We start from the raw sequence: 25,792 nt of genomic DNA, 5'->3' as shown, positions 1-25,792 counted from the left end.
AAACAGAAAACGGCCCAATAGTGAAGTAAAATACATTGGAAAAGGTAATACGCGTTCCCAGAAGACTCCCGCCAGCCAAGTATGGCTTCCATAGCAGTTCACTCCGTCACGCTGCTTTTGAGTGTCCAGACTAGAGCCGCTGCGGCTCCCGCTCTACACGTTTCACTTGCACCGAAGCTTCTTCAGGACAATAGTGGGGTGTGGGGGGACGGGCAGATGGATATGCCCCCCAATATTCTGCACAACTGAAGCCAAGGCACAGTGGCAGTTATTTGATGCCATATGCACATACCTGGGAACTCTCCAGGGTTTTGCCCCGGAGACTCCGCGTGAAGCTCCGCTTCTCTGGCTCACCTCAGAGAATCTCCGGGTTGTGAGCTCTAACCACAGCCTACGTCAGACGACCACCCCTGGACTTTATTTGAGGAATTATTTAACAGCGGCCTTTAAGCTTTATTAGTCATCCAGCTTCTCATTCACAAAGCGTTCGTGTTTTTGAACGAGGGAAGAAAGGCTGGGTAATGAAGGAACATTTGGGAACGTTTCAAGGACAAGTATCCCTTCCACCAACTCCTGCTAAGCGTGGCTTCCGGCCTCGGAGGCGGTGATGACCGTCTTCTCTTCTCAATACACAATGAACTGAAATATTCACCAGCTGTGGTATTGAGAGGCCTCGGTGAGTGTAGATGGCTCTGATCGCTAGAGCTTCCCGTCTATAGCTCACTTTTGGAACTCGTCGATTGCGTCCTTTGTGTGTGAAGGAAAATACGGTAAGTGGAGGTTCTATGACGTTATGTCGGAGGCTGTGTGAGATCTATTTATTTGTTTGTTTGTAATCAAGGTGTCCTGAGGCACGGTGGCCATAACCTTCTCAGGCTTGGCTGCCTGGAGCTACCCTCTTTCTCCGGCTTTGGGGTATTTTTAGAAAATAGGCCGGGGTTGACTCAGAAGTACGTAGGGGGTGACCACGTAGAAACGCGTAGGACCTAAGTAAGGTGGGAGATATGTGGGGGTGTGGCAGATAATGACATTCTTAGGATGATATGATGCAAGCAAATACCGTTTTAGGGTATAACCAAGTAATTAATTCCGAGGAAGTTTAGGTAATTTCCTAACTGATGGTTTGTGGTCTTTTTAATGGTTTGGTATTAACAATTGTTCTGGTTAGACTCCATTAACTGCATCTATACCAACACCCTATTCCCACCAGGGAAGCTGCTTCTCCAACCCTGCCCTGCATCCAACGTATCTTATTGGTAGCTCCTAATGCTGCCTTATTGACCATTATGCTGCGGCTTCTCCATGTTGCCTATTCCTGCCCTCTCTACATACCCAGGGTTGCCCCCTCCCCCAGAGCTCTCCCTTTCCTTAGGATGCAGGAAGGGTTCGTATCTGAGTTAAGGAGTTGGAACCAGACCACAAAGGTCTTGAAAGGGGTAAGAAATGGGTGAGGGCTCAAACATCACTTCCCCGACAGAATATGAACGTGCTGACCCAGCGGCCCTATTTTATTCCTCATTTTCCCACCTTCTGCGTCCTACTCTGTTAATTCTTCTCTTTTCCATCCTGTTTGTGTCTCTTATTATCTCATTTGCTCTTATAAATTAGTTGATTTGAAATGCATAGAGGTGCACGGCTATCTGCCCTAAGGGATGGGCTCTGTGCATAGGGGTGCGCCCTCAGGCAAACACACAGTAACATACGGCATTTGCTCAATTATGAGCTGACCCTGATTATAAGACAACCCCCCCAAATTTGCATATTAATTTAGAAAAAAAGAAAAAGCCTGAATATAAGACGACCCTATAGGAAAAAAGTTTTACTAGTAAATATTAATTCACATGTGAACAATTTTTTTCATATTTAACCCCTTAATGACAAAGCCCATACATGTACGGGTTCAAAATGCATTGTTTTCAATGGGATTAGGGACCGCCCATTGTCCTTAAAGGGTTAATAATAAACTATGCATTTTTTGTTTTTATTTCCTTTTAGATGTCAACCGGCAGCAACAGAGTTTGAGGATCCAGGTCCCCTGTAGCGCTGCGGGGGATCTGGATCTTGGTCTTATAGTCAGTCCTCTATTTGAGAATATAAGACGAGAGGTATTTTTTTAGAGCATTTGTTCTGAAAAAAAACCTTGTCTTATAATCAAGCAAATACGGTATTTATACATACTAACATACTTACACACACTAACACTAAAACTTACATGCACAGTAACATACTTACACACGCAGCAATAAAAACCGTAACATACTTACACACACTAACACTAAAACTTACATGCACAGTAACATACTTACACACGCAGCAATAAAAACAGTAACATACTAACATACTTACACACACTAACACGCTTACACATACATACTTACACACACGCTAACCTACTTACTTCAACACACAAACCACTTACTCACACACCCCTCGCCCCCTGCTTTCCTACCTTTTTGTCCGCTGGCTGATGAGAGCTTTTCTCTTCCCTCACGGTCTTCACGCGCTGTCTAGATCCGAGCTCCGGGAAATGACTTCATATCCCAGCACTCAGACTCAGTGGGGACAGGGGGAGCGGAACTCTCTGCTCCAGCGGTATACATGGCCCGGGGTGGGAAGGGTTCCCCTAGATAGAGGGCTCCCCACAATCAGGGGGCTCCGTTACGGCAGTGCATCAGATTCTTATCTAGCCCTTTACAAGCTAGAAGTGCTGGTCAGAGTAATATTCTTTATCAAGAGAGTAAATAAAACTAATAAGGATGCACAAGGCTGTGTGAACTGTAAATACCGACACTTTTTCTTTTCTCTGTTTGCACATATTTGAGGTTGTTGGCTCCTCATCAGTCTGGTTGCAGCTTGCTGTCCAAGGGTTAATGGGGAGGAGGTTTAATTGCACCTCCCCCAACACATTAATAAGGTTTTGGTAGCAGTATAAACTGCTTTGTGTGCCCACTATGTAGGAGGTGAGAGTAGGTTCTCACCCTATTGAGAGTGGGCCTTGACGTGGCGGGTGAGCTTAATTATGCTTTGGCCAATTCATATAACCAAAAACTCTCATCTATATTATGATTATATATTTGTTGCCAACTTTATTAGGGTAAGAAGCGCAGACGGTTTTTGTTTTTTGTAAATATAGATTATTAATAGGAAAATTGGTGTTTTAGTGTAAACAGAATAAATTCACTTTAATACGCATGCAGTACATTTACCGTTAAATAAATTCTCAGTTGTATATTACACTACCATATAATAACCTTTAATAAAATAGAAATATATATATGTATACATATTATATATAGAGGAATTTCCAAAAAAATACACATCTGATTAAATACAAATAGTTTAAAAAGTTGCACACGTTAACCCCCAAAGGCCCAAATTCGGACAAGAAAATCAGCCAATAAAGTATCTAATAAACTTAATTAAACTTCAATATTAAAAAAAAATATAAATTATCACAACTCATGAACAAGTAAATCAGATTCTAGCCATCAATATGATGAACAATTATTGCTTATGGTTATGTACCTTTTCCGAACTCATATAAACACATGCAATGGCTTCTTAGATCGAGTGGCTTGGGGCGGAATACTGCTGGCTTTATGTGTCTCGGGCACTTTTAATTCAATAAGTCACAGGGAATATTGTTTCAGGATTTTTTGGCTGAAATAACTTTTTTTTTATAAATGAATGAATGCGTGGCTCGGGATCCATCGGGGAAGAAGTAAAGTGCATTCAGAGTCATTCTCTTTGAGGTATAAAGGTATCCATCGTAGATAACTCATCGCAGACTTTCTATTCTGTCCTTACAGAGCAGTCTTTTGCGTGTTGAGAGTCCTCTGCGGAACACGTAGGGTGCGGCGATGGGAAGCAGAAGCCCCAGGGGTCCTCGCGTGGTTTATCCAGACCCTTTTTAGGAAGGTATTTGGACAATTGTCTCTTTGAAGAACAGATGCTGATCATTGTAGGTCTTAAAGAGCACAGGCGTCTCTCGTCTACGGACTCCTACTTCTTCTTTATTCGAAATCCAATTAAAAAGTGATGGCGGGTTGCTCGGTTCCGCGCAGGTCATCAGGTCACCTACCGCTGCGTGGACCTGTCACTACGCAGCACGTCCGGAACCGGCTTAACGCGTGAGCTGATTGTCAGGAATAGAGGACGGGCTGTCTGCGGATCCACTGGTGGTGGTCTGAAACACGTCAAACAGGCGGTTATTAGTATCAGCGTATTTGTGGCATTAAATGATGATCTGCTTAATGATGTTTAAGTGTGGTTCTTAATTAATCCTTTCGGACTGTGCCTGTGATATGCAAGCTATCTACACTATTATCTGACTTTATTTTTGGGCAAATAAAGCTTAAGAGATCTGTCATCGAAGTTCTAACCACATAAAAACACACATTTTATGAAGCTTTTCTATTTTCAATGCCTGCTTGGACATCACATGACACTGAAGCAGTCCTTGAAAATTTTATTTGATGTCCATTACTGTTCAAAAGTTTAAGCCATTTACAAATTTTGAAAGAAAAGCAAATTTTGTCCATTGAAATAACATGAAATTGATCTGAAATCCAGCTCAGACAGTCTAAATGTTGTAAATTATTATTGCAGCTGGAAATATCTACATTCAGAGGCCCTTTATCACTCCCATCACTCCTGTGCTCCAACTGCCCTTTATCACTCCCATCACTCCTGTGTTCCAATGGTCCTTTATCACTCCCATCACTCCTGTGTTCCAATGGCCCTTTATCACTCCCATCACACCTGTGTTCCAATGGCCCTTTATCACTCCCATCGCTCCTGTGTTCCAATGGCCCTTTATCACTCCCATCACTCCTGTGTTCCAATGGCCCTTTATCACTCCCATCACTCCTGTGCTCCAACTGCCCTTTATCACTCCCATCACTCCTGTGCTCCAACTGCCCTTTATCACTCCCATCACTCCTGTGTTCCAATGGCCCTTTATCACTCCCATCACTCCTGTGTTCCAATGGCCCTTTATCACTCCCATCACTCCTGTGTTCCAATGGCCCTTTATCACTCCCATCACTCCTGTGTTCCAATGGCTCGTTGTGTTTGCTGATCCAAGTTTAAGTTTAAAGGGCCAATTGATGGTTAGAAAACCCTTTTTGCAATTATGTTACAGCCAGAAATGTCGATGAAAACAGCAAAGTGACCCCAAACTCTTGAATGGTAGTGTATATTTTTATAGTGTACATTTTTAAATACAGTTTGTTCAGATGATGTTGTTCACCATACCAGAGATGTTGCTGGGAAACATAGTCATTTCATCTTCGTCTTCATCTTCGCTGTCACTGTTCGGCTGGTATACATTTGTATCAGCCTCTGATTCTGTTGATCGCAGCTGCTGCTCTCTATCTCTGTAGCTGCGCAAAGCGACAAGTCGGTGGTGGATGGCGGCGTGCAGACGTCCTGCATCCTTCACGCTGGCCTGAAAAAAACACAATGTTCACGTCACCAAGGCCCAGCGCCATTTTGCCATTCGGCTTCTATTTGGCCGCTGATGATATACAGCAAGCAAATAATTAAATGTGTTTTGTCCTACAGACCATTACTACCGGGTCAAGACTTCCACTCCAGTGTTTGGGGTGGCGATACCATATTAGCAGATTAAGCAGATACGTAGGACCCATACTGGCCTAAGGGGGACCACAGAGATTATGGGAGAGGAGATCATGAGCAGGGCAAACACCCACTTCTTCACTTTTCCCAGGGTGATCCAGAGAAATAGAGAGATCAAAAGACAGCTCATCGTCTACTGTGCACAGTGAACATAAACAGCAGAAATGTGCAGACTGGCGAGGACATCAAACTCTCCCCACCTGTATCAGGAACACCTTTATGCTGTTGTCCATCAGGTCGGTGGCGGTGATACGCAGGCTCTTCCTGTTGGCTCGCTCTAACTTCATCTGGTCGAAGATCATACTGTTGAAGATGAGTTTCAGGCTGCCGTAATTTCGCATCACTGCAATCAAACATAATACCGGCGTTGGTAAAGGTTCCATTTCTAACCTACAGCTTTTGTGCTCTACTGGACTGTTTGGGATCATTTAATATTAATTAAGTTAAATAGAATGAGTAAAAATGATCTACAAAGGGCAGGTTACTTGGGGACAGTGGTGATGATGAGGATGCTACTCAATAAAGAACCCCACACTCTTTCCCTAAGCCAACTTTGCAGGTCCTTTGGTAGAACATTGAGCACGTCCATGTTTCATGCCTTGTAAGTCTGGAATTTGTGTTTTTTTTTGGGGTGGGGGGTGTTTAGAGGCATATTGTCTTCTCCTTATTATATGACTTTTTATATGAAAAATTCACATCATTTTAGCTCATTTAACCTGTAGACCACCTGTATCTTTGGAATACGCAAGCTTGTGTTGGTTTAAAATGTGCCTAGAATTTGGAACGAGATCTAAATTATGTGCACAGTCCTTAAATGTACTCTAACAAAAGCACACGTACCTATCTACACCAATATTATCACCAATATTAGCTGGGGGCATGGACAGTTTCCATATTTATATTTATAATGGCTGTGTTTGCATTGATGGTAAGGGTCTGTGTGTGTGTGTGTGCGTGTGTGTGTGTGTGTGTACACCCATACAAAGACAGATTTAGAATATATTGAAGTGCAGAACTGGGATTTGGGAAAGTTAAAGGTTCTCTTTAATATTTTTCTTCCTATGATCCAAAAAAACCCTGAAACACATAGACAGTGTCCTGGACCAATATAAAAGTGTTTTTTTTTGTACAGAGCAGGGTGTTGGGTTACCTAACCATGGTTAAAATGTTTTCTGTGAAAGCTTTGCTGGACATCTTGTTATGGTTTGTTGGTTTATCCGAGAGTTCCAGAACCAGAAGAAAACCCAGAACGTTGGTACTTGGACGGAGCTTGGACCTACTATTACCTTCTGGTTTAGAGGCCGGTTTGCTCACCTCCTTATTTTTATTTTGCCATGTTAGCAAATAAAAAAAAAATGCCTTTTACCTCTCCCTTGGGCCGCTAACTGGCAGGTGTTTCTGGTGCCACTGGCCCACACTTTCCCACCATTCTGAGGCGAAATCTGGTACAGCATGTCACTGAGAGGAAAAAGTTGACACAGCATTTAAAGCAGTAGTTACGATAAGAGAGGCTTTTTGGGGAGCCCCATATTCAGGTTTAATTTGTGTGCTTGTGGCTTTATTGGATTTTAGGACTGTGCATCTGTAATTTGTGCGCTCCATGGATTTCTGAGTGTTGCCTGTTGCCTCTTTGATTGATTTTTTTAAGGGTCTAATGGAATGGGGTCTTAATGAGCTCTCCTGTCCTTGCTCTGCTTAGTTCTCCCAATGCTAGTTGCTGGTCACCAAAAACCTTGTTCCAAAACATGTCTGCTAATCTATGGTGCAGAACCCAATCGTAATGTGATTGTGATGGATTTATGCATGAGGACTAAATGGAACTGGGTCCCTTGTAAACTCTATCACACGGCTCTTAAATACATTTTGGGTCAGTATAAAAATGAATGGCCATCAGTGTGGTTGTTGGATCTGTGCTCTACCTATTCGGGATCTGAACATCCCATTGTCGTTGTAGCCCATGTCATTGAGTCGAAGGTATCCCCTGCCACGTTCGGTCCATGTTTGGGTGGCTATATTTAGCACGAAAAGCTTGCAGATCATCTAGAGAAGAATAAAATGACGTTTGATTCCACAATGTCAGACCAGAACAAGCCACAGCTAAGTAATCATGGTAATACTAAAGCCCCGTTACTGGATTCTCGAGTAATCTTTCTATGTACTACAGCATTCCACACTCCATATCTACACATTGATATTACAGAACCCTCTGCTACGGGATAAGTGGGGATCTGTCCTCACGGAGAATACATTGTAGCCTCCAGGTGACATGTGACAAGCAGTCTAAAAATATTGGTAACAGAATACTGAAAGCATGCAGGCAGAGGTCTCATTCAGTGCGCATTGTATACCGAAGGGCTGCACTATTTCTCTTAATACATGACCCCACGAGGTTCTAAAAGTAAATGACTCTCTGCTTCAATGTTATGGTACTGACCTGCAACACATTGCGCTCGGATTCTTCCCCTGTTATGATCTCCACCTGGTCCAACTCATACTTTACGCTGGGTCTGGATGAATACGCTGCAGCAGATTCCACAAGGCTTCTGCTGTTATCAGGACAAGGTTCTGGATGGCAGAAAGCAACAGCCATATTTAAAAAAAAACTAGGGTAAATCTGCATAAATTATCATAAATGAACAGTAGAAAATAATTTACAAGTGGCTGTAAAGAATTACTACCTGCTTGTAGTTCCCATACTTGCACCACTAGGTGGCGATGTAGATAACAGGTATTTATGCTATGGGAGTATCTACAAGGTTTAGGTGCCTTGCGTCTCCTCCCCTGGGTGTTTATAGAAATAAATCTTACTCTGATAAGGACAACTCCTGAGAGATAGGTGTAGTCGCGAGGAGGTGTCTTCCCACTTGCTCTGGAACGCACTCAGCTCAGGTCTCTGCGCACTCTGGAAGTACAGATAACAAAATGTTACACGCCATTAAAATACATAACTGCACTCTCAATCATTTAAAAATATATCTTTTTAGCTATGGGCATAACTAGAAACCACCGGGCCCTGGTGCGAAAAATTGGCTCAGGCCCCGCAACTTCAACAGCTGGTCTGTGCCGTCCTTGCCCCTTGACCCCCTTCCATATACATACAACATATTTAACACACACAAATTACACACACTTACTCATATTCACTAACACACCCTGTATCTCACCCCATTTACACAATTACATATCCATGCTCATATACACAGAATTACACATCCATGCTCACACACACATACACACACACACAAGTACACATCCATGCTCACACACACACATCCATGCTCACACACACACAATTACACATCCATCCTCACACACACCTACGAGTACACATCCATGCTCACACACACACAATTACACATCCCTGCTCACACACACACAAGTACACATCCATGCTCACACAGACAAGTACACATCCATGCTCACACACACATGCACACATCCATGCGTACACATCATGCTTGAAAAGGCCCTTTCTAAACTATTTTAGCTACGCCAGTGTTTTTAGCATGTGGCTGTTAAAGCTTTGTGGTTAATGGCTCCAAAATTACCCTAAAAGGGGAAGTCACACATTTTTTTTGTGTTTGTTTTGTTTTCTGTGCCATATTTCCCTTGTCAAAAGGGTAACTAGTACTGTGAGCAGGCTTTTGTCTCTTGAAGCAGTAGAGTGGGACACTTATATAAAGTTTTGCATGAGTGTCCTTTAATTCCTGTTTTTCCCTTTACCCGACTACAGAGACTAAGGGGTGTAGTAGCTTCGCTGACGTCAGGAGAGCTGAACGTGAAGCCCAAGTCGCAAATATTGTTATTTTTGCAACAATTTGTGGCTTGTGTAAGACCAATTGCGGTTTAAACATTTAGAGCGTGTGTTACATGAGACACAATCGGTGCAGTGTTCTGATCCCCAAGAGGCTTCCACTAGCTTCACAAATAACACAGGATCATGGGTAGGGGAGTACTCAAGGTACTTAACTCCAGCCGAGTTCACTATACAGTATACACCATTACATATGATTATTAAGCATGGAAATTGACAAATCCCATTAAACTTTAGCAAATAAAGGTCTTGTGGGGAAAAAAAACAGTTTAATAATTCCAGTGTGTTTTGTGAAAGTTCTCTCACCATGACTCTCTTCTCTATGTCCACTCCAAAGACAAAATCACACGTGTTTCTGTCCGACAACTGTGCAAATGGCTGACTTCTGTGAAATAAAAACAGCACATGGCCGTGATCAACAAAACTTCAATGTCCGGCACGTCACGTTCTAACGTTTTATTGTGTAGCCGAGATCCCCTGTCTGTGCTCTTCTTCTCATGGTAGCCTCTTCAACAAGGTGTGTGAGATGAGATCACGCAGGCAACTCAAGGAAATCGTTGGGCAAGTTACGCAAAGACAATGATATTCTTCCACCGATATATCAGCGGCTACACCTGAGAGACTGCCTAAAAGGAACTAGGTCACCAACCAGGTGGAACAACCTTAAAATTACCCCCGGGTGTGATTACGAAAGGGCATTATCTGGATTTCCATATTCCCAGTATCCTCATTGGTCCTTTAATGGTGCAATCAAACTTTTCTCTATGGACAGTCTGCTTGCTTAAAAGCTGTCAGATAGCGTTCTACTGGCGCTATATATTTGCATAAACCTGATTCCCACACTTAGCAATACATCAGACTCTTAGGTTATTCATCTCAGTTGTGAAACACAGCTTGTAAAAAGATTCATTAATTCGTCTGGACCTTATGACACATCATACATTTCGCGCCATGAGATCATTTCTTACCTGTTCTTTATGTCCAAAATACACGTAGGCCCGATACCATTTTTTGATTTGCTGGCATTTTCTGTTGCCATATTGCATTTCTCCAGCTAAAAGTAAATCAAAGTAAAATCACATAATGCCGCAACAAAGCTAAGAGCTTAATACAATACATAATAAAATGCACAAGTGACTACATTACAGACAACATCTCAAAAATGCTGCCAGGGCAAAAAAAAGGTTGCATGGTGGTAAAGGATTGGCAGACCTAAAAGCCTTCTACGAAAACCTAGACTTAAACAGCAAAAGGCAAAAAAATATTTTTCTCTGATCATTAGAATCAGTTTTACTTTATATTCTTCCAATAAACTGTAGGCCTGGAGACCAACTTTATAGCCCGTCGTGTGGGCAGCAAACACCACACTAAGCTGACATTTTGTGGCTATGCTAATTAAGTCCTGCTTATGTAAATGAAGTCATTTCTTCTACAGAGACCTCTCTGGGTGATTAAGACTGAGATGTTCCATTGTTTACTACACGGCAATGTGATGAGAAGTTTGGGAACATAGCATGTCTATAAACTGGTCAAAGACAGAGAGACAGAACACATACATTTAAAAAACATACTATGTGGAAACAAACTATATTATTAAACGCTGATTTTTCAGTGATACTAAAAAAAACAAAATGCTGAGAGCTCCCTTTTCATTTTCTTGTGAGAAATCTCTAACTTTCGGGCCCATCAGAACAGATGCAGTTTTCCTGGCCCGTCTTCCGTTTCCATGTCGTCGGCGGTTAATTATATACCTTGTGTTTGGCTTGGTCTGACGTTAACTCGTTTCCAGCCATGTCTGGTTTCTCATTCTGACAAAGGGAGACTTTTGGGGGCTGCAGTGTTGCTGGTTTAATCACATTCCAGGGTTGCAAAGACTCTGTGAACAATCAGTGGTCAATTAATTGTCATGACCATGGAGATGTTAGCGGGGACTTTGTCTTAAAGCTAACATAAAGAGGTCAGAAAATTGTCTTTAGAGGGTGATTCTGTAGTATTATTATTATTTATTGTTTTATATGGTGCCATCATATTCTGCCACGCTTTACAATGGATGTTCCGCCACACAAGGGTGACAAACCGGTAATTTAAAGCAGACACAGCTATTTTATAAAATAATAATAATTATATATATATATATATTATAACTCTATATTATAAAATATTTTATATTTTTTATATTTAATTATATTTAATTATGCAATTTTAGACAGATCTAAAGTTGAATGTATAATAAAAAATAAACCCCTATACGTTTTGTCTGCTCATACCTGGACTGGTTGTGCTTTTCTTCTGATGTTCTTGCAGAAGAGATGAAGGCATGAACACATTGTTCTTTAATGCTGCAATGGCAAAAAAAATATGTCAATATAAAATAAATCAGGTTCTTATTAGAACTGTCCAACAACAGTGGACAGTTTCTGGTCCTCAAGGATGTCCAAAGTGGGTACCACGCATGAATCTACATCCCTGGGTCGATTATACAGAAACCACAGTTGAATCGGTCTCTATTCTAAGTCTATAATATGCTATGCTACATATTTTTACATCTGTTATAAATGTTTCCTATATTACCCCAAACGTCATTATTTAAAACACTGAGGTGCTCATATATAGTAGCTAAGCAAGAAAAACTAGACTTGGGCGCCGGCGGACGGTTTGTGTTCGTCAGTCTTCTGCTGGGACGAAATTCGTCCAACATTTTCGGTTTCCGAAATCCCATTTGTCCATTTAGGTTGCCACGGAAACAAGCAATAAACGTGTAGAAAAAGTTGAATTAAAACGGCTAGCTTCTCCTCCTCTTAGTGTAGTTAAAATGGCGGCCGTGGCGACAAAGGAATGAGGATTTCCGTATTGCGCACATTCATCCAATAGCATTGGTTTGTTTGTTATTCGGAGGAATGGACGAAAAGGTAAAATTGTTCTTCCGAAGGTTAAATGATTTCAACGCAACACAGAAACTCTTAAGAAGCGTCTTCAGTTTCTATGACATCACTGGTTGTCGGTGTCCTGGCCGGCGGCAAGGTCAGGAGACGTGGAATGTCAGACATGACTGATAAAGACAATGCTGTCAGTCACAATCTAACTGCCCTGCCTCAGGCGCCCCGCTCCATCGTGCTGGGATACCGCCAGAAAACATGCTGGTATTATTTAAACTCGCCTGCTCACCTGGTTGCGATGGTGGAAATGCAGGCTGCATAGTGAAGGAGCAGGAACGCACACGCTTCTCCGAAACGCCATTACCTACAAGTACAAAGGATACAATATAGCCGGCTGCCAGATTTCCAACATACATCAAGTTTGTCAATTTAGCTATTTTAAAAAAAAAAACTATTATCCGAAGACAGCATCTAGCTGAGCATGATGGGAAATGGCGTTCAGCAAATGGCCGGAGCGATGTAGGCTGTTAATACCTTAGTACAGCAGAATATCTATATACTTCATTATTTTTAACTGACATCCAGTCCTATGGAAGACGCCAATATTTACCAAACGATCCTTTTCGTAATAATTGAAATGAATACAATTAACGTATAAAGCTTGCGGTGTTACCTTTGTGGGGTGGAGAGTAGGACGGCTGGAAGGTGAATGAAGAGGATCGTACTCTTTTCTCGGGATACATGCAGATACCTGGCGTACAGAACATTGACGTAACATTTAGAACGCTCATATCATATAATACAAGTTCTCTTCTTTACAACAAGCACCAGGTGGTAGAGGGCCCCCTACATCAATCTATGCGGGGTTTCTTTGCTACTATAACCTTATGGGAGGTAGGGAGTCAGGGCCGGAGTGGGGAGGACTAGGCGACCACAGCACTTTAAGGCCAGCGGCCCCCGAATTACGTAAGTGCAGCACTACAGCCCCTGCTGCTGGAGCTAGGAAAGTATGGGGCGATGTCGGCCCGCAGCCCAACAGGCACTTGCCAGATGCGCTAGATGGCAAGTCTGGGTCTGAAGGTAATATTGCTATCTCTGGTGGTCCAGTAGGAGTTAATGGGAGATCTGCCCCTTCACAGCTTTTAGCATAACTTTATTCATTAACTCAAAGTACCTGTAGCTTTTCCCTAAATCAGTGTAACTGACTTTTAAAAGTTGGAAGCTGAGACTGGTGGCACCCTGTGGCAGAACCAGAATAATCTAAGAATGTTTTTTCTGTTTTGAAAGGATTCTCTTTTTCTGCCCCTTACCCTTACAAAGCCTGTCCGAGCCAATCTAAGTCTAAAAGCCACGTTACATATTAACATTTCAATTTATGACAGTTTGCGGTAGAATAACACTCTACTCACCATACTCAGCATTCAGGACCAGATCTGATGCGTGTCTCTACAGGAGAACACAGAACAGAAACAGGATGATTGACCGCTAGACATTTTCGGAATACATACGGTTACTGCCATGAATAATACTTCATTTTTTAGGTTTATGTAAAGCAAGTTTGCTTCACTTTGCTTGTCTAGTGGGTTCACTCCAGGCACAATGGGCAAAAGCCAACAGCGCCCAATACTCACCAGCCCGCCACCCCGGAGGCAGATCGGGTGCTGTGGTGTGTGTGGCCGCTGGCTCAATATGCCCGGCTACGTGAGCATAAATACGTGATGCTCGCCCGCTCATATACCGGTGGGGGCTGCACATTAAAATGCACCACTTAGGATCTAGCTTTCCCATTAGGTATTCCATTACCAGAGATAAGATGTTCTCCATTTAAGGAATCTAGCCCATTAACTTTTGGCGAGGTAGGGCCAGCATAGCCCTTGGTGCAAAAGACATTCCTTGTGATACTTGAGCCTCCGTTCTAGAATGTCATAGTGGAAATTCACATCTGAACACCGGACACCGGCTCCGCCAATCATAATGGTATCAACAAACTATTTGGACACCACAACTGACGGCAAACTTAATGGAATCCTAAAACACGGGATCAGCTAATTAGATGTGATCAGCGACAATTAACAAATAAGTGTCTTTCCGTAAAAATCTATATACCTTAAACGGCCGTTCTTTCTTTTCCAGCATCAATAATGGGTGTGGAAGCATTAATTTATCTGCAAAGAAAGGATAAAAGACACATTTTAATGATTTGTTATACATTTTACACCAAATTCGTGTTACTAATAAATACTGTTTACAAAAAATAACATATCTGAATTGAACATGCTGTGCTAGATACACCAACAGGTCTGTCTTTGTCTATCTAACTATACATTTTTTACAATCACTTCATATGGTTCCATGTGCGAGAAATCAAGCAGTTTTAAACCAAGCAGTTTGGGTTATTCTGATTTTACGTAGTAATATGTAATACTTCTAGATTGTAAGCTTGCGAGCCGATTCCTCTTTAATGTTTCTGTTCTCGTTTTGCCAGACCCTTTGAATGCATAAATTGTTGGCGCTATATAAAAAATATTATATATATATATATATATATTATATATAAATTATATTAATAATAATAATAAACACATCATTCGCAAGGCTCTTTTAACCCCTTAAGGACAATAGGCCGTCCCTAAACCCATTGAAAACAATGCATTTTGAGCATAGTTAACTGAACGTAGTTACAGTTAAAAGGGTTCACCGAAGATACTATTTCAGCATGTTCTTCCATGTACACAGGAGAAATTATATGTTCATCAGTATGACATCACTGATAAAGACTGACATCATGGAAAGATGGTCCATTAAATAAACTTTAAACCAGCTCTGGATAGGACCCAATTCATTATTAAATATCAGCATTTCCATGATGTTCAGCCCCCACATTGTGAATGCGATGGGAGTTGCATCCAGCAGCATCTGGACTGCTAATGGCTGCCCATCTCTATTTACCGCTATGTGTTTTTCTACCTATGGGCTGAGCATGGTGGGAGTTGTAATCCACGGCTGGCAAAGTTTTCCACCAGCAGCCTACTATTGACGCGAGTCGTGTAAACGGTTTCATTTTGTCACTTTTGTCCCCGGTCGTTCCGTGAATCCAGACTGAGAGAGGCGGCACAGGCTGGGGTGGGTGCGTATGGTAAACACATACTGGATCAGACCGGGCTGGGCTGGTTTTCTCTGTTTTTGGCAAATAACAGACTCTGGATAGAGGCCGCACTGTAACTGGCTGGGTGTACTAGGATTTTCGGTGACAGCAGGGAGTGACAGCCTGCTCGCAGGGAGTGATAGTCTGCGCATAGGCGGCTGCCAAGTTCTCCTGGCCTTTTGGACCGCGGGACAGTTTGCCAACTCTCCAACTCTGTTACACAATTATACAACACTAATCCTTCCATTAACTCCTTCTGTATGATCTGACTCCAGGCCGTAAATGCTCACGTTTAACCCTTAGTGCGCTAGCTGGATAAGCAAAACGTATCCTCTGGCCTTCAAACAAGCAAAAAAAATGCAGTTGTTAGTATATTTACATCATTACGGTTAATGTTATTATCAGTGATAATTACACTATGCTCAACATAAACTACATTATTCTGGATTGCGTTGGAATGCTAGTTACTGTCACCGGGCAATGAATGGGTTAATTTGCGCGTATTTAGACTCCTCTGTGCAAATGCTGTGTGTTAGTTTTTCCTTCTACAAATCTATAGATCTGTTTTTTTTTTTTTATCACCTAGAAACGTGGACTAAAACGTTTCATTTTCACGCGCTGTTTTTTCACCGCATTTTTAGCGCTCCTTGTCTAGCAAATTGCCAATTATTAACTCCCCGTTTAAAAAAAATGAAGGTTTAGCTGGGTCACTGAGTTACGCTTAATAATGAAGGTTTATGTCGGTTCCTTATGGAAAGCTTTGAAACCTAAAATTACCTCCGTTGGTCGTAGGAGGCGAGAATAGAATCCCACGCTAATAACAAAGCAAGACAATTAAAGAGGTCATCCGATAAAAAATAAAAGGAAAAATCTGATTTTTTTTTGTTTTTTTCTAATTTATCATTCAGAAATCTTGTTTTTTCCATTAATTAGAGGCCAGCACCAGGCGATATATTGATGTCTGATGTAATCCTGAACAGTTTGGCCGGTGTACAGAACCTGTGCTAGATCTCAAACTTACACCCAGCCTTGTTTAAAAGCAGACCTTCAGTATGTTACAATTACATTTTTTATTTATGATCAATTGGATTTTTTACGCTTAAGAATGTGATACGCTGGTGCCCAAGCTGCTGTGAATCATGACTCCCAGAACTCTTGGCCGGTCAACATACTCTCTTAGCATTCATTCATCTACCACGCCTAAGTCTTACGCAAAGATTTAGATGAAGGTCTTCTGATGAATAACAGTAACAACACAGCTATCGCTTGATCATCGAGTAATAACACGAAGAACTACTGAATACTCTTATCTTTATTCTATTTATCTAACAGTAGTGTGTCTCAGCTCAATAAACAGGCCTTCTGCCAGTGCCCGGCTTCTAAAAACATTGTTTCAACTGCGGCAAAAATCAAGCCACAGAAAGCGAAAGAATTAGCAATGTTACCAGTTCTTCGCTGTGCTTAAAAAAAAAACAGGGGCAGAAACATTTAAGAGAGAATAATGTGGCAATTGTTCCATTTGTTCACTGAAATAACGGAATCCTAGGATGTGATCGGTGGTCGCTAGCCAAAAAATGCAATCAAATACCGGAGGAAATGCTGCATGAGAATGAGAATGTTTGGCTTCATCAAATCTTCCAGGGGTTTGTTCACATAATCACAAGTCTACGCTCTAAAACCTCAGTTAGTGTGAGTATATACTCAAAAATATTCAAAAGCACAGACTAAATCTTGTATAATTAAGAGAGGGAGGCAGTTTGCGTGGTTCCCTATAAATCGCCATGACATCATAGCCTGCAAGCCCGGACATCACTGATGACTTTTGTTGAAGCACTTAGTCCGTAAGCTCTTTGTCCACGGCTTCAGAGACGACCATAGCAGTTTAGACCTCCCCTGGCCATGGCTGTCACCATTTTACATGGAAAAAGTCCATACATATAAAGCCAATACTGGAGAAATTCTAGAAAAAAGTGCCAAAAGTTTTTGGCGACTGCTTCATACTTAAAAGTCTATCCCAGAACTTTAGCTTTTCCTAAATAAATACGGCTCTGCATACCTTAAGAAGGTATGGAAAAGGGGGGACAACACACCTGGGTGGGAAACACTGGTGTTCGCGGATTTGGGTCCCACAGAGGGACTTTTTCTCCAAAAGACAGACTTCCAAGGGTTGAGAGGAATTCAGGTATTCACAGTGTGTACGAATAAATGCTTAAATTAAGAGAGAAGAGTTTCCATAAACCCTGAACTCTTCATATGAAGTCCAGTTGGGTCTCAAGATTGTTTTCTTATTAACGTTAAAACAACTCGAAGAAAAAAGAAGTACGGTGTATGTTTTTGTGAAAAGAAGTTATATTGTGAAACAGAAGATATTTTCAAGTCAGCCTCTACTGTCTCTACTGTCATTATTTTTGGATATAACCTCATGCAAATGTTATATTCCTGTAGTATAAGTGCCACTAAACCACTGACATGCGGCCAAATGAGATGAGCCAAAAGAACATAGTGTCTTTCACATTATGCGAGGAGACTATTCCCTGCCCAAAAGAGTCACAGAGGCTTCCAGATTTATCGGGGGGTACAATGCTCCATTTACTTAACTTCTTTCCTTTTTTTCACCGCATCTCAGGGCCTGCAATACTTTACAGCTTAGCCTCACCTATTCAATTAATATCAATGCTGTCTCTTAACCTTCACCAACTCATGTAAGACACAGTCTCCTAGTCCAGGAATACCGCAGATAAGCCCTCAGCATGTTACTGGGCCTGGAATACACAATGCATTGGGGACAACAAATCCCATTAAAACTAGATAAAGATGCCACCAGGTCCTAGCCAAAGTACCAAATTAGGACCCATGTGTTTTTTTTACCAGTAGATTTATTCCCAATACAGAGGCCGTAGTCAGAAGGTACAATATAGGAAATCTTGTTGTTGGTCCCGGACAGGCACCCAACTGGACCTGGTTCCTTAGGCAGAAGTTTGAGGAAAGTCCACTTGTGACTATCATCCTGATGTTACCGCCAAAGGCTAGGGAGAGACGTTAATCCAGGGTCCAGACTTTTATCAACAGTAAGCTGTTTACCTCTGATAAATACGAACTCTACCAGGTTACTACCAAGCTACTCTGGAACCACGAACCTCAACTGAACTTGGCAGGTTCTTTGTGGGGATCAGCAAAGGCAGAATCTGTCACGTTGTCTTCAGCTTTGGCTAACAAACTATTATTTAGGCTCGGTTAAGGGAGAAGGCTTCCATACGTGTGCTATATCATATAAGCATGCATGGAATCCGGCAGAATGACAAGCTGTATGGGGTACACGAATACGTATGGGCTTTACAGGGCTGTTATGAAGGACACTGAAGTAGCCGATGGTCAGGTCAAAGTTAAGACAGAGACAGACCATCAGGCTAGTAGAACCAATAACTGATGTTGAAGCTGGTTTAGAAATAGACTTATTCGTTATAACAGCTAACTTAAGTTGTACATCATACTTGAGAGAACTAAATCTGGTTTGGAATAAAAGTAAAATGTGTTCAATTCTAATGTTAGTCTAAGCTTTCAGGACCTTAGAGGTCTCTTCTTCAGCCAATCTCAAGAAGAGACCTCCAAGATGATGTGACTTGAAGGGACATTTACGCAGCGCATGTGGTCTAAGTTTCCTACTGGAGTGACTGTGTTACAAAAAAATAATTAAAGTATTGGCGTTGAACTTCCTCAAGAATTTCACTTCTCATTATTGTGCAATGTCACTTGTGTGATTGTATGGTAATTAGATACGCCATCAAAGTGTGGCTGGAATGTCAATACTGATCTCTAACAATATGGCAAGCAAATTGTAGTTCAAGAAGAAATGTGTTTTTAAATCAGGATTTAAACCGAAAGGTTTGTGACATGACCACGCACCCTCATATGTAAATGAACTGTTACCGTACTGCTGAGTTATACACTGATCAATAACATTCAGAGCACTGACAGGTGAAGGGAATTACGCTGATAATCTTGTTATCATGGCGCCTGTCACTGGGGGGGGGTATTTGGTACTCAAAACGGATGTGTTAGAAGCAGGAAAAATGGCCAAGCATAAGGATCTGAGCGGCTTTGACAAGGGCCAAATTGTGATGTCCTCTGCCGAAAGCAGCTACAATCGGCAGGTGAGCATAAGAACTGGACCACGGAGCAATGGAAGAAGATGACCTGCTCTGATGAGTCACTCTTTTGTTTACATGACGTGGATGGCCAGGTACGTGGCTTACCTGGAGAACACATGTCACCAGGATGCAGTGTGATGCTTTGGGCAATGTTCTGCTGGGAAAAAAGGGGGACCTCCACAATATTAGGCAGGTGGTCATAATGTTATGGCTGATCGGTGTATATTAGATATTCTAGTGACAGACTAAGGGGTAACGTGGAGTCTTAGTTTGTATATGTAAATGGTGGACATCATTAAATGATGAAGATACCCCTGAATCTCCTGCCCAGAACAGCTCTTAATCAGTATGGATCTTTGCCAGGAGGATCTCAGACCTTAGCCTAATGCACTCTCTTATTAAAGTGACCCCAAATAAATAACTGATTACGAAGCTGACCATTTAGTTAGTGGAGGACAAGTCCCAAGAGCTCCTCACACATTACAACAGTGCATTTTATTGATTGCTATAGATGTTTTCTTTTTTTGGCTTCTACATTAAAAAAAAACTACGATTGATGGTTTGGCTTCTACATTCCACACATTTACCCTCCTCGGACGGAAGCAATGGGTACACTTTCAGTTGACATTGTTTTTCTTTCGCTATTCTTTACTTCTGCAAGTCATTGAAGATCTCCTACAGGAAAGTAGATCACGTGCTGCACAGCAGAAATACTTAACCTTTTCAGTACCAAACCGGTATGGACTGCCACGGTGACTGATCCGCTTTGGAATCAAACACCAAAAGACAAGCAAATTAAAAAAAAAGTAAACACAAAAAATAAGCTCCAATATCCGACAGGGCTGTGCAGTGTAAGTACCCCGAGCCTGTGCCCTGCAGAGTGTTTTTTTTACCCTTTGTTTACCCTGGCACCTCTCCTGTCTGGCAGAACACTGCAGCAATGGGGTGGATGGGACATTCTGCCAACAAAAAAAGCAAGAATACAGCGCATTCCCATCTAAGGCATCAATTTGGGGGATTCTGTCGCACTATAAGGCCATATATTGCTAAAGTAACCCAAGGAGAGTCCTATTTAAGTTTTCATGGCTATATTGCTTGCAAAGGGTTAAAAATGCAAAGCGGTCCCATTGATTCAGCTCCTTGGTAAGCAACACAGCCATGAAAAATGAGATAGGACTCTCCGAACTTGGGGTACTGTGACGTAGTGGCCGGTTACGCAATATAAGGCCGTACAATGCGACGGAATCCCCGGTATTTATGCCTTAGATACGAGGTGTTTTGTGAATGGCATTCCCTGGGTATGCGCTGAATTCTTGCTTTGTTTTGTGTATTTATTGGTCATTGTAATGCTTTATTGGGCCTTAAAAAAGATCTTGACATGACTGCCCTGCTTCTAGGTCAGCATAATACATAATTAAGGAAAATGCTAAATTAATTGTTACTGGACCCATAAAACCTCAGTAAGATAGCGGCACTTTACGAATGAACTAAACGAAGCCCTGATGGGGGATTTTATTATCTTTTATATCGACAAGTCATCTTATTTGACTTATAGGTCTTTTATTAAATATAAATTAAAATTATAATTAAAACTATTTCTGGGCTTGCAGCACCTTGCCGTGGAATCCCCTTTCAGCTATGGTAACCTATAGACCAATTTTTCCATGTTTATATAGCGGCATCATATTCCACGGCGCTGTACCACGGGATGTGGGATGGATGAATGTGCAGAAAGTTTATACATCCCCTATAGCACTTTATAGGTGGTGGTCGTATGGCCGATACGGTAATCGTAACCTGAGAGCGTGAAGCAGAATGCCTTAACCGCTGCTAATCTCTGAACGCCATCACACTGCTTTGAACTGGGAAACACCGGTTTTAGGTTCAATATCGGCTTTGTGTGATGTGACCGGTCACACTTAGCCTTTAAACGTGGATAGGTAATCGCTGACACTTCCGCTGCTACACAGACTGCAACCCCTATCATGCTCAGACAGCAACAGAATCACAAACTGGCTCCAGACTGACTTCATGAACTAGAATCAATGACCTTCTGCCAACAGCATGCAACATTTGCTCATCAAAAATCTCATTATCATTGTTTTAGACATTTAAGTTATGGGAGATCTGGGAAACAAACGGAGGCTTTTATGTAAAAATATACGTTTCCTTGATACAGTCGCACATAATTCAGATGCCTTAAATGTTTCGTTTTGTTGCAAAATGTCTTGTCTTTACGGAGACATTCCAAAAGGATTAAAAACCATCTACATAAAAAACAGTACAGTCATATAAACTGGTTTATTAAAGCTGCTGTCCCAGTTACTCTGCTAAATGTAACCCTTGACCAAATCTAGTATTACATACATCGTTCCTAACCCTACTGAAGAATAAGTCTTTAATCATTTAAAATGTTGCGTCATTTAAACCTTAATAGTAATTCACAAATATCATGTGACAGAAAAGCAGACATTGATAGGTTGTTGCCATAGGCAGTGAAAAAAGCTTCTTTAAAGCGTCTGTGTTGTTTTTAAGTGTTTACGCCTTCAGAATAAAATGACAGGTCGGGGAAGGTTTATTTGATTAGCAATTAATTTATCTAAGTCACGGATCTTTAATTTTAAACTGGTTTGTTTTAGGCTGAGTTACCGAGTCTCACTACTCCACGGCTTTTCTTAGAATGTTTTTTCATGGTAATATATAGCATGTGACTCAGTGTTGTCATATATTTTTTTTATTAGATTTAATTACTGAAATCCCAGGATTCTGGCAGCAATACAGATCTTGGGGAGCGGAGTATAAACACTTCAGAGACCGGCTGCTTCTAGGTGTCCTGTTCTGGCGGACCCCACAGCAGATTCTGTAGTTTCTAGATATGTTCTAGAGTGTAAGCTCATGGGTCTGAGAGTCTGCCGATTCTAGTTTTGTCAGACCCCTTGAATATCTGTACTGTTAGGAGTTCTGCGTAAATTGTTGGTGCTATATAAATAAAAGACAATAATGGTATTAATAAATGTCCTTTATTATTAATGAACAGACACAGATGGACACACACTACAGCGCCTGTGTGATGTTATGTAGCTCAGCTTTGGGGGTCCTCTGTCTCGCATCTGGATGAAGCCTGGCTAAGGCTATGCGTTTGGCATCTCATCTGGAGACAGTTTCTATTTAATGAATTGCGTTTAACCCCTTAATGACAAAGCCCCTACATGTACAGGCTCAAAATGCATTGTTTTCAATGGGTTTAGGGACCGCCCATTGTCCTTAAGGGGTTAAAAGGCGCGGAAGCAGGGAGAGAATTTAAACTATTCGAATGGTATTGTACTGATTATTGAGGAAGCCCCCAATGCAGACATGTTTCATTTAGAAAAAAACTCCCTACAGCTTGTGCATGTTGCTTGTTACTGATTCCTTTTCAGTCCTGATCTCCGTTCTCCTCAACAACAATCAGAAACGTAACAACTGGGGAGAGATAACTTAACGGGGAGGAATAACTATTCACATCCCAGGAACAAGAGGTTAAGACAGCTGCTCTCATAGTATACATCAATAATTTATTTTAGCCCACTCAAGACAATTAGATTGGTTGGCAATGAAATTTAAAATGCAGGATTTGGGGAAAAGGAGCAAATTCCCGGTAGTGATCGATAAAATAATAATTCGGCAACCTCTGGTATTCCAGCTGCCAAGTGCTTGAAGTCTCATGATGCTCCAACAGCAAGGGATTGTGGGAATTGCAGTCCAAAGAAGCTGCTGTTCCAGAGGCTTCCCTTTTTTTCGGATAATAAATAACACGATGTCATTAGTCCTGGCTACTGACATCCTACCTCCCCCAAACCAACCATGACTTCCAATGGATGATAAATTATTGTCAACACAACGGCTACGAGGGGCAGGTCGAGGGGCAGGTCGTTGTGTCTGCAGTACGTTTATAGCAGTATGTATGAAACTGGCCCTTTATTATCGCTAATATTTATTGATTTATATTATCCAGCCCTTTCTGCCTCACAATAATCACTCATTGCTAAAGGCATTAAAAAGGCTAATATTTCACATGGTTGGGTCTAGCGGCACAATAAAGTGTCACAATAATGCAACAAAGGCCATAAAGCCATGTAATGTCTCTCTTTATTGCATGATTCAATTTTATTATATAGACACAGCTGCAGATCAAATGCTATTTCATATAAAAATGGGGGCTATCCAACCCATCGGGCTATAATAATCAGTGAATAAAATACGGCTCATTTCATCTGCACACAATATAATAATTTGTTCGATAGCTGCATAAAGTTAATTGAGCATATCATAATATTTATCATTAGTTCACAAAACACCAACTTATACTGCAGCCTGTGTATTGTTCTTTTAATGCTATATATATATATACATATATTATTTGCATTTAGTAAAACACATACATACAAAGGACAAATGTAGCAAAAGTTTAAAGTTAAAATAAGCTAATGTTCTGTGTTAAATATTGTACAGCGCCGTGGAACATGAATGCACTATATAAAACAATAATACTACATGATAATAATAATAATAATAATAATACAAGCGTCACATGACTCTCATATCTCCAATGTTTAGAATGATACTACATTATATTCATTTATATAGCGCCGGCAGATTCTGTAGCGTTGTTTCGATAGGGGACAGTAAAAATGATGATTTACAATTGACCTGAACATTAGCACACGTTGGACATATGGGTACGGAAGGAAAAGAGGGCCCTGCTCATGTGAGCTTCATTAATTATTATTATTATTATTATTATTATTAGCTATATAGTGTCAACTATTCGCACGGCTCTTCTTATAGTCCATACATTCCATACATTCAAAGGGTCTGACAAAACTAGAACTTGGCAGACTAAGAGGAGCCGATAAGTTCACATGAAAGTTTACAATCTATTTCAAATATTCTCAACTAGACTTTTAAATTCCTGCATGCTTTTATGGAATATTTTAGCACGCAGCAATGCATTAAGAGTTTATCTTGAAAATCCAGTTTACTGCACGCTGCGTTCCATTGCTGGAGATAAATTTAGCTCAGTTTTTTTAACCCATTTTTACAATGATCGGATTTCGGAAGTTCTTTCACCTCAGGTAAAATAATGCGACGTCTATGGACCGGGACCACAGAAGCGTTAGATAAACGTATGTGTAAATGCTTATCGAGGACTCACCTTTGCAGGGGTCTTGCTGGCACTCGGAGCAGCTCTGCCCAGGACCTCCGGAGGGCTTGGAAGGTACATGGCGAGTGTTGCCTTTGTCACCTTCTCTGTTTGATGCGGTGATACACATACTGGCTTTCTTCCTATCACTTGTTGCTTTATGGAAGGATGGAGAACTTGCCTCTGAATCTCCACACAAAGGTTCTATCTGAGCGGAGAAAACGTTCACTTTGAATATTGAAGTCTGCTGATTTCTCATAACTAGACCTTCACGCAATGTACTAAGAGCTGCAGCTGCCTGTGTACACCGAAGAGTAATAAAATCAGGCGGATTCTGTCCCAGATCACGCAGCAGCAGAGCAGATCTGCTTTATGATTCATTCCCCTGCTAAAAGAATTAGGAATTCACCCTTTCCGAGGCGAGGAGCGATCAGCAGATGAAATGAAAGGGTGCTGGGAGGCGGATAAATGGAGTTACTGTATATGGGAGCTCTGGCTGGGATCTAAACTGGGACTTTACTGGTGTGGGGTGGGGTTATGCAGATGAGCTGGGTGCCTCCCCCCTGAGATTCCCAATGGCTGGGCTTTGCAGAGTGTTTGCATAGCTGTCTCTTTAGAAGCAGATGAGGGTGTCTCATGTTGCACAGAGGAGAGATTTCGCAATCATCAGGGTTTTGTTCTTTACAGCCTTAGCTAGGGCTCAGCCGGCCCGTACCGGTAGCGGCCAGGACAACACTTACTGTCACAATATTTGTTTGTGACTGAAATGAGTCATTTAGTAAATATTCTTTATCACAAGCTCAGCTTTTTTTTTTTTTTTTTTACTGCGCTTTAAAACAATAGATTGTAAGCTCACAAGATCAGGGCTCTTTTGTCTCTCTGTGGGGCCGTAGGTGCGGTTGACGGATGGATCGACGCTGACGCACAATGTATCGTTACGCTCATGTAGCCAGCGGCTGGTCATAATAATAATAATATGCATTCAGC

At 41.5% G+C, this 25,792-nt stretch overlaps 1 protein-coding gene across 2 annotated transcripts; it reads right to left on the bottom strand.

Annotated features, from left to right (window-relative positions):
* Positions 1 to 4,095: 4,095 nt before the first annotated feature.
* On the bottom strand, positions 4,096 to 25,317 carry RANBP3L (RAN binding protein 3 like). 2 transcript variants are annotated; one of them, XM_053448121.1, is made up of 15 exons: positions 24,818 to 25,312; positions 14,437 to 14,495; positions 13,740 to 13,776; positions 13,004 to 13,081; positions 12,620 to 12,694; positions 11,722 to 11,793; positions 11,206 to 11,330; positions 10,423 to 10,508; positions 9,761 to 9,839; positions 8,449 to 8,542; positions 8,075 to 8,205; positions 7,560 to 7,680; positions 5,841 to 5,983; positions 5,257 to 5,449; positions 4,096 to 4,186 (listed from the first exon to the last, which is right to left on the bottom strand). In XM_053448121.1, exons 1-15 carry the CDS (start codon positions 25,062 to 25,064, stop codon positions 4,143 to 4,145), a joined length of 1,584 nt encoding a protein of 527 aa, XP_053304096.1. In that variant the 5' UTR covers positions 25,065 to 25,312; the 3' UTR covers positions 4,096 to 4,142. The 2 variants fall into 2 exon arrangements, with proteins under 2 accessions (XP_053304096.1, XP_053304097.1); XM_053448122.1 differs by lacking the exons at positions 4,096 to 4,186; positions 5,257 to 5,449 and adding an exon at positions 7,007 to 7,098 and having other exon boundaries at positions 5,845 to 5,983; positions 24,818 to 25,317.
* Positions 25,318 to 25,792: the final 475 nt, after the last annotated feature.

Source organism: Spea bombifrons, chromosome 1 (assembly GCF_027358695.1).
Source record: "Spea bombifrons isolate aSpeBom1 chromosome 1, aSpeBom1.2.pri, whole genome shotgun sequence".
In the NCBI taxonomy this organism is placed as follows: Eukaryota; Metazoa; Chordata; class Amphibia; order Anura; family Pelobatidae; genus Spea; species Spea bombifrons.
Note: the sequence above shows the minus strand (reverse complement) of the source record. Positions and strands in the feature narration are given on the sequence as shown.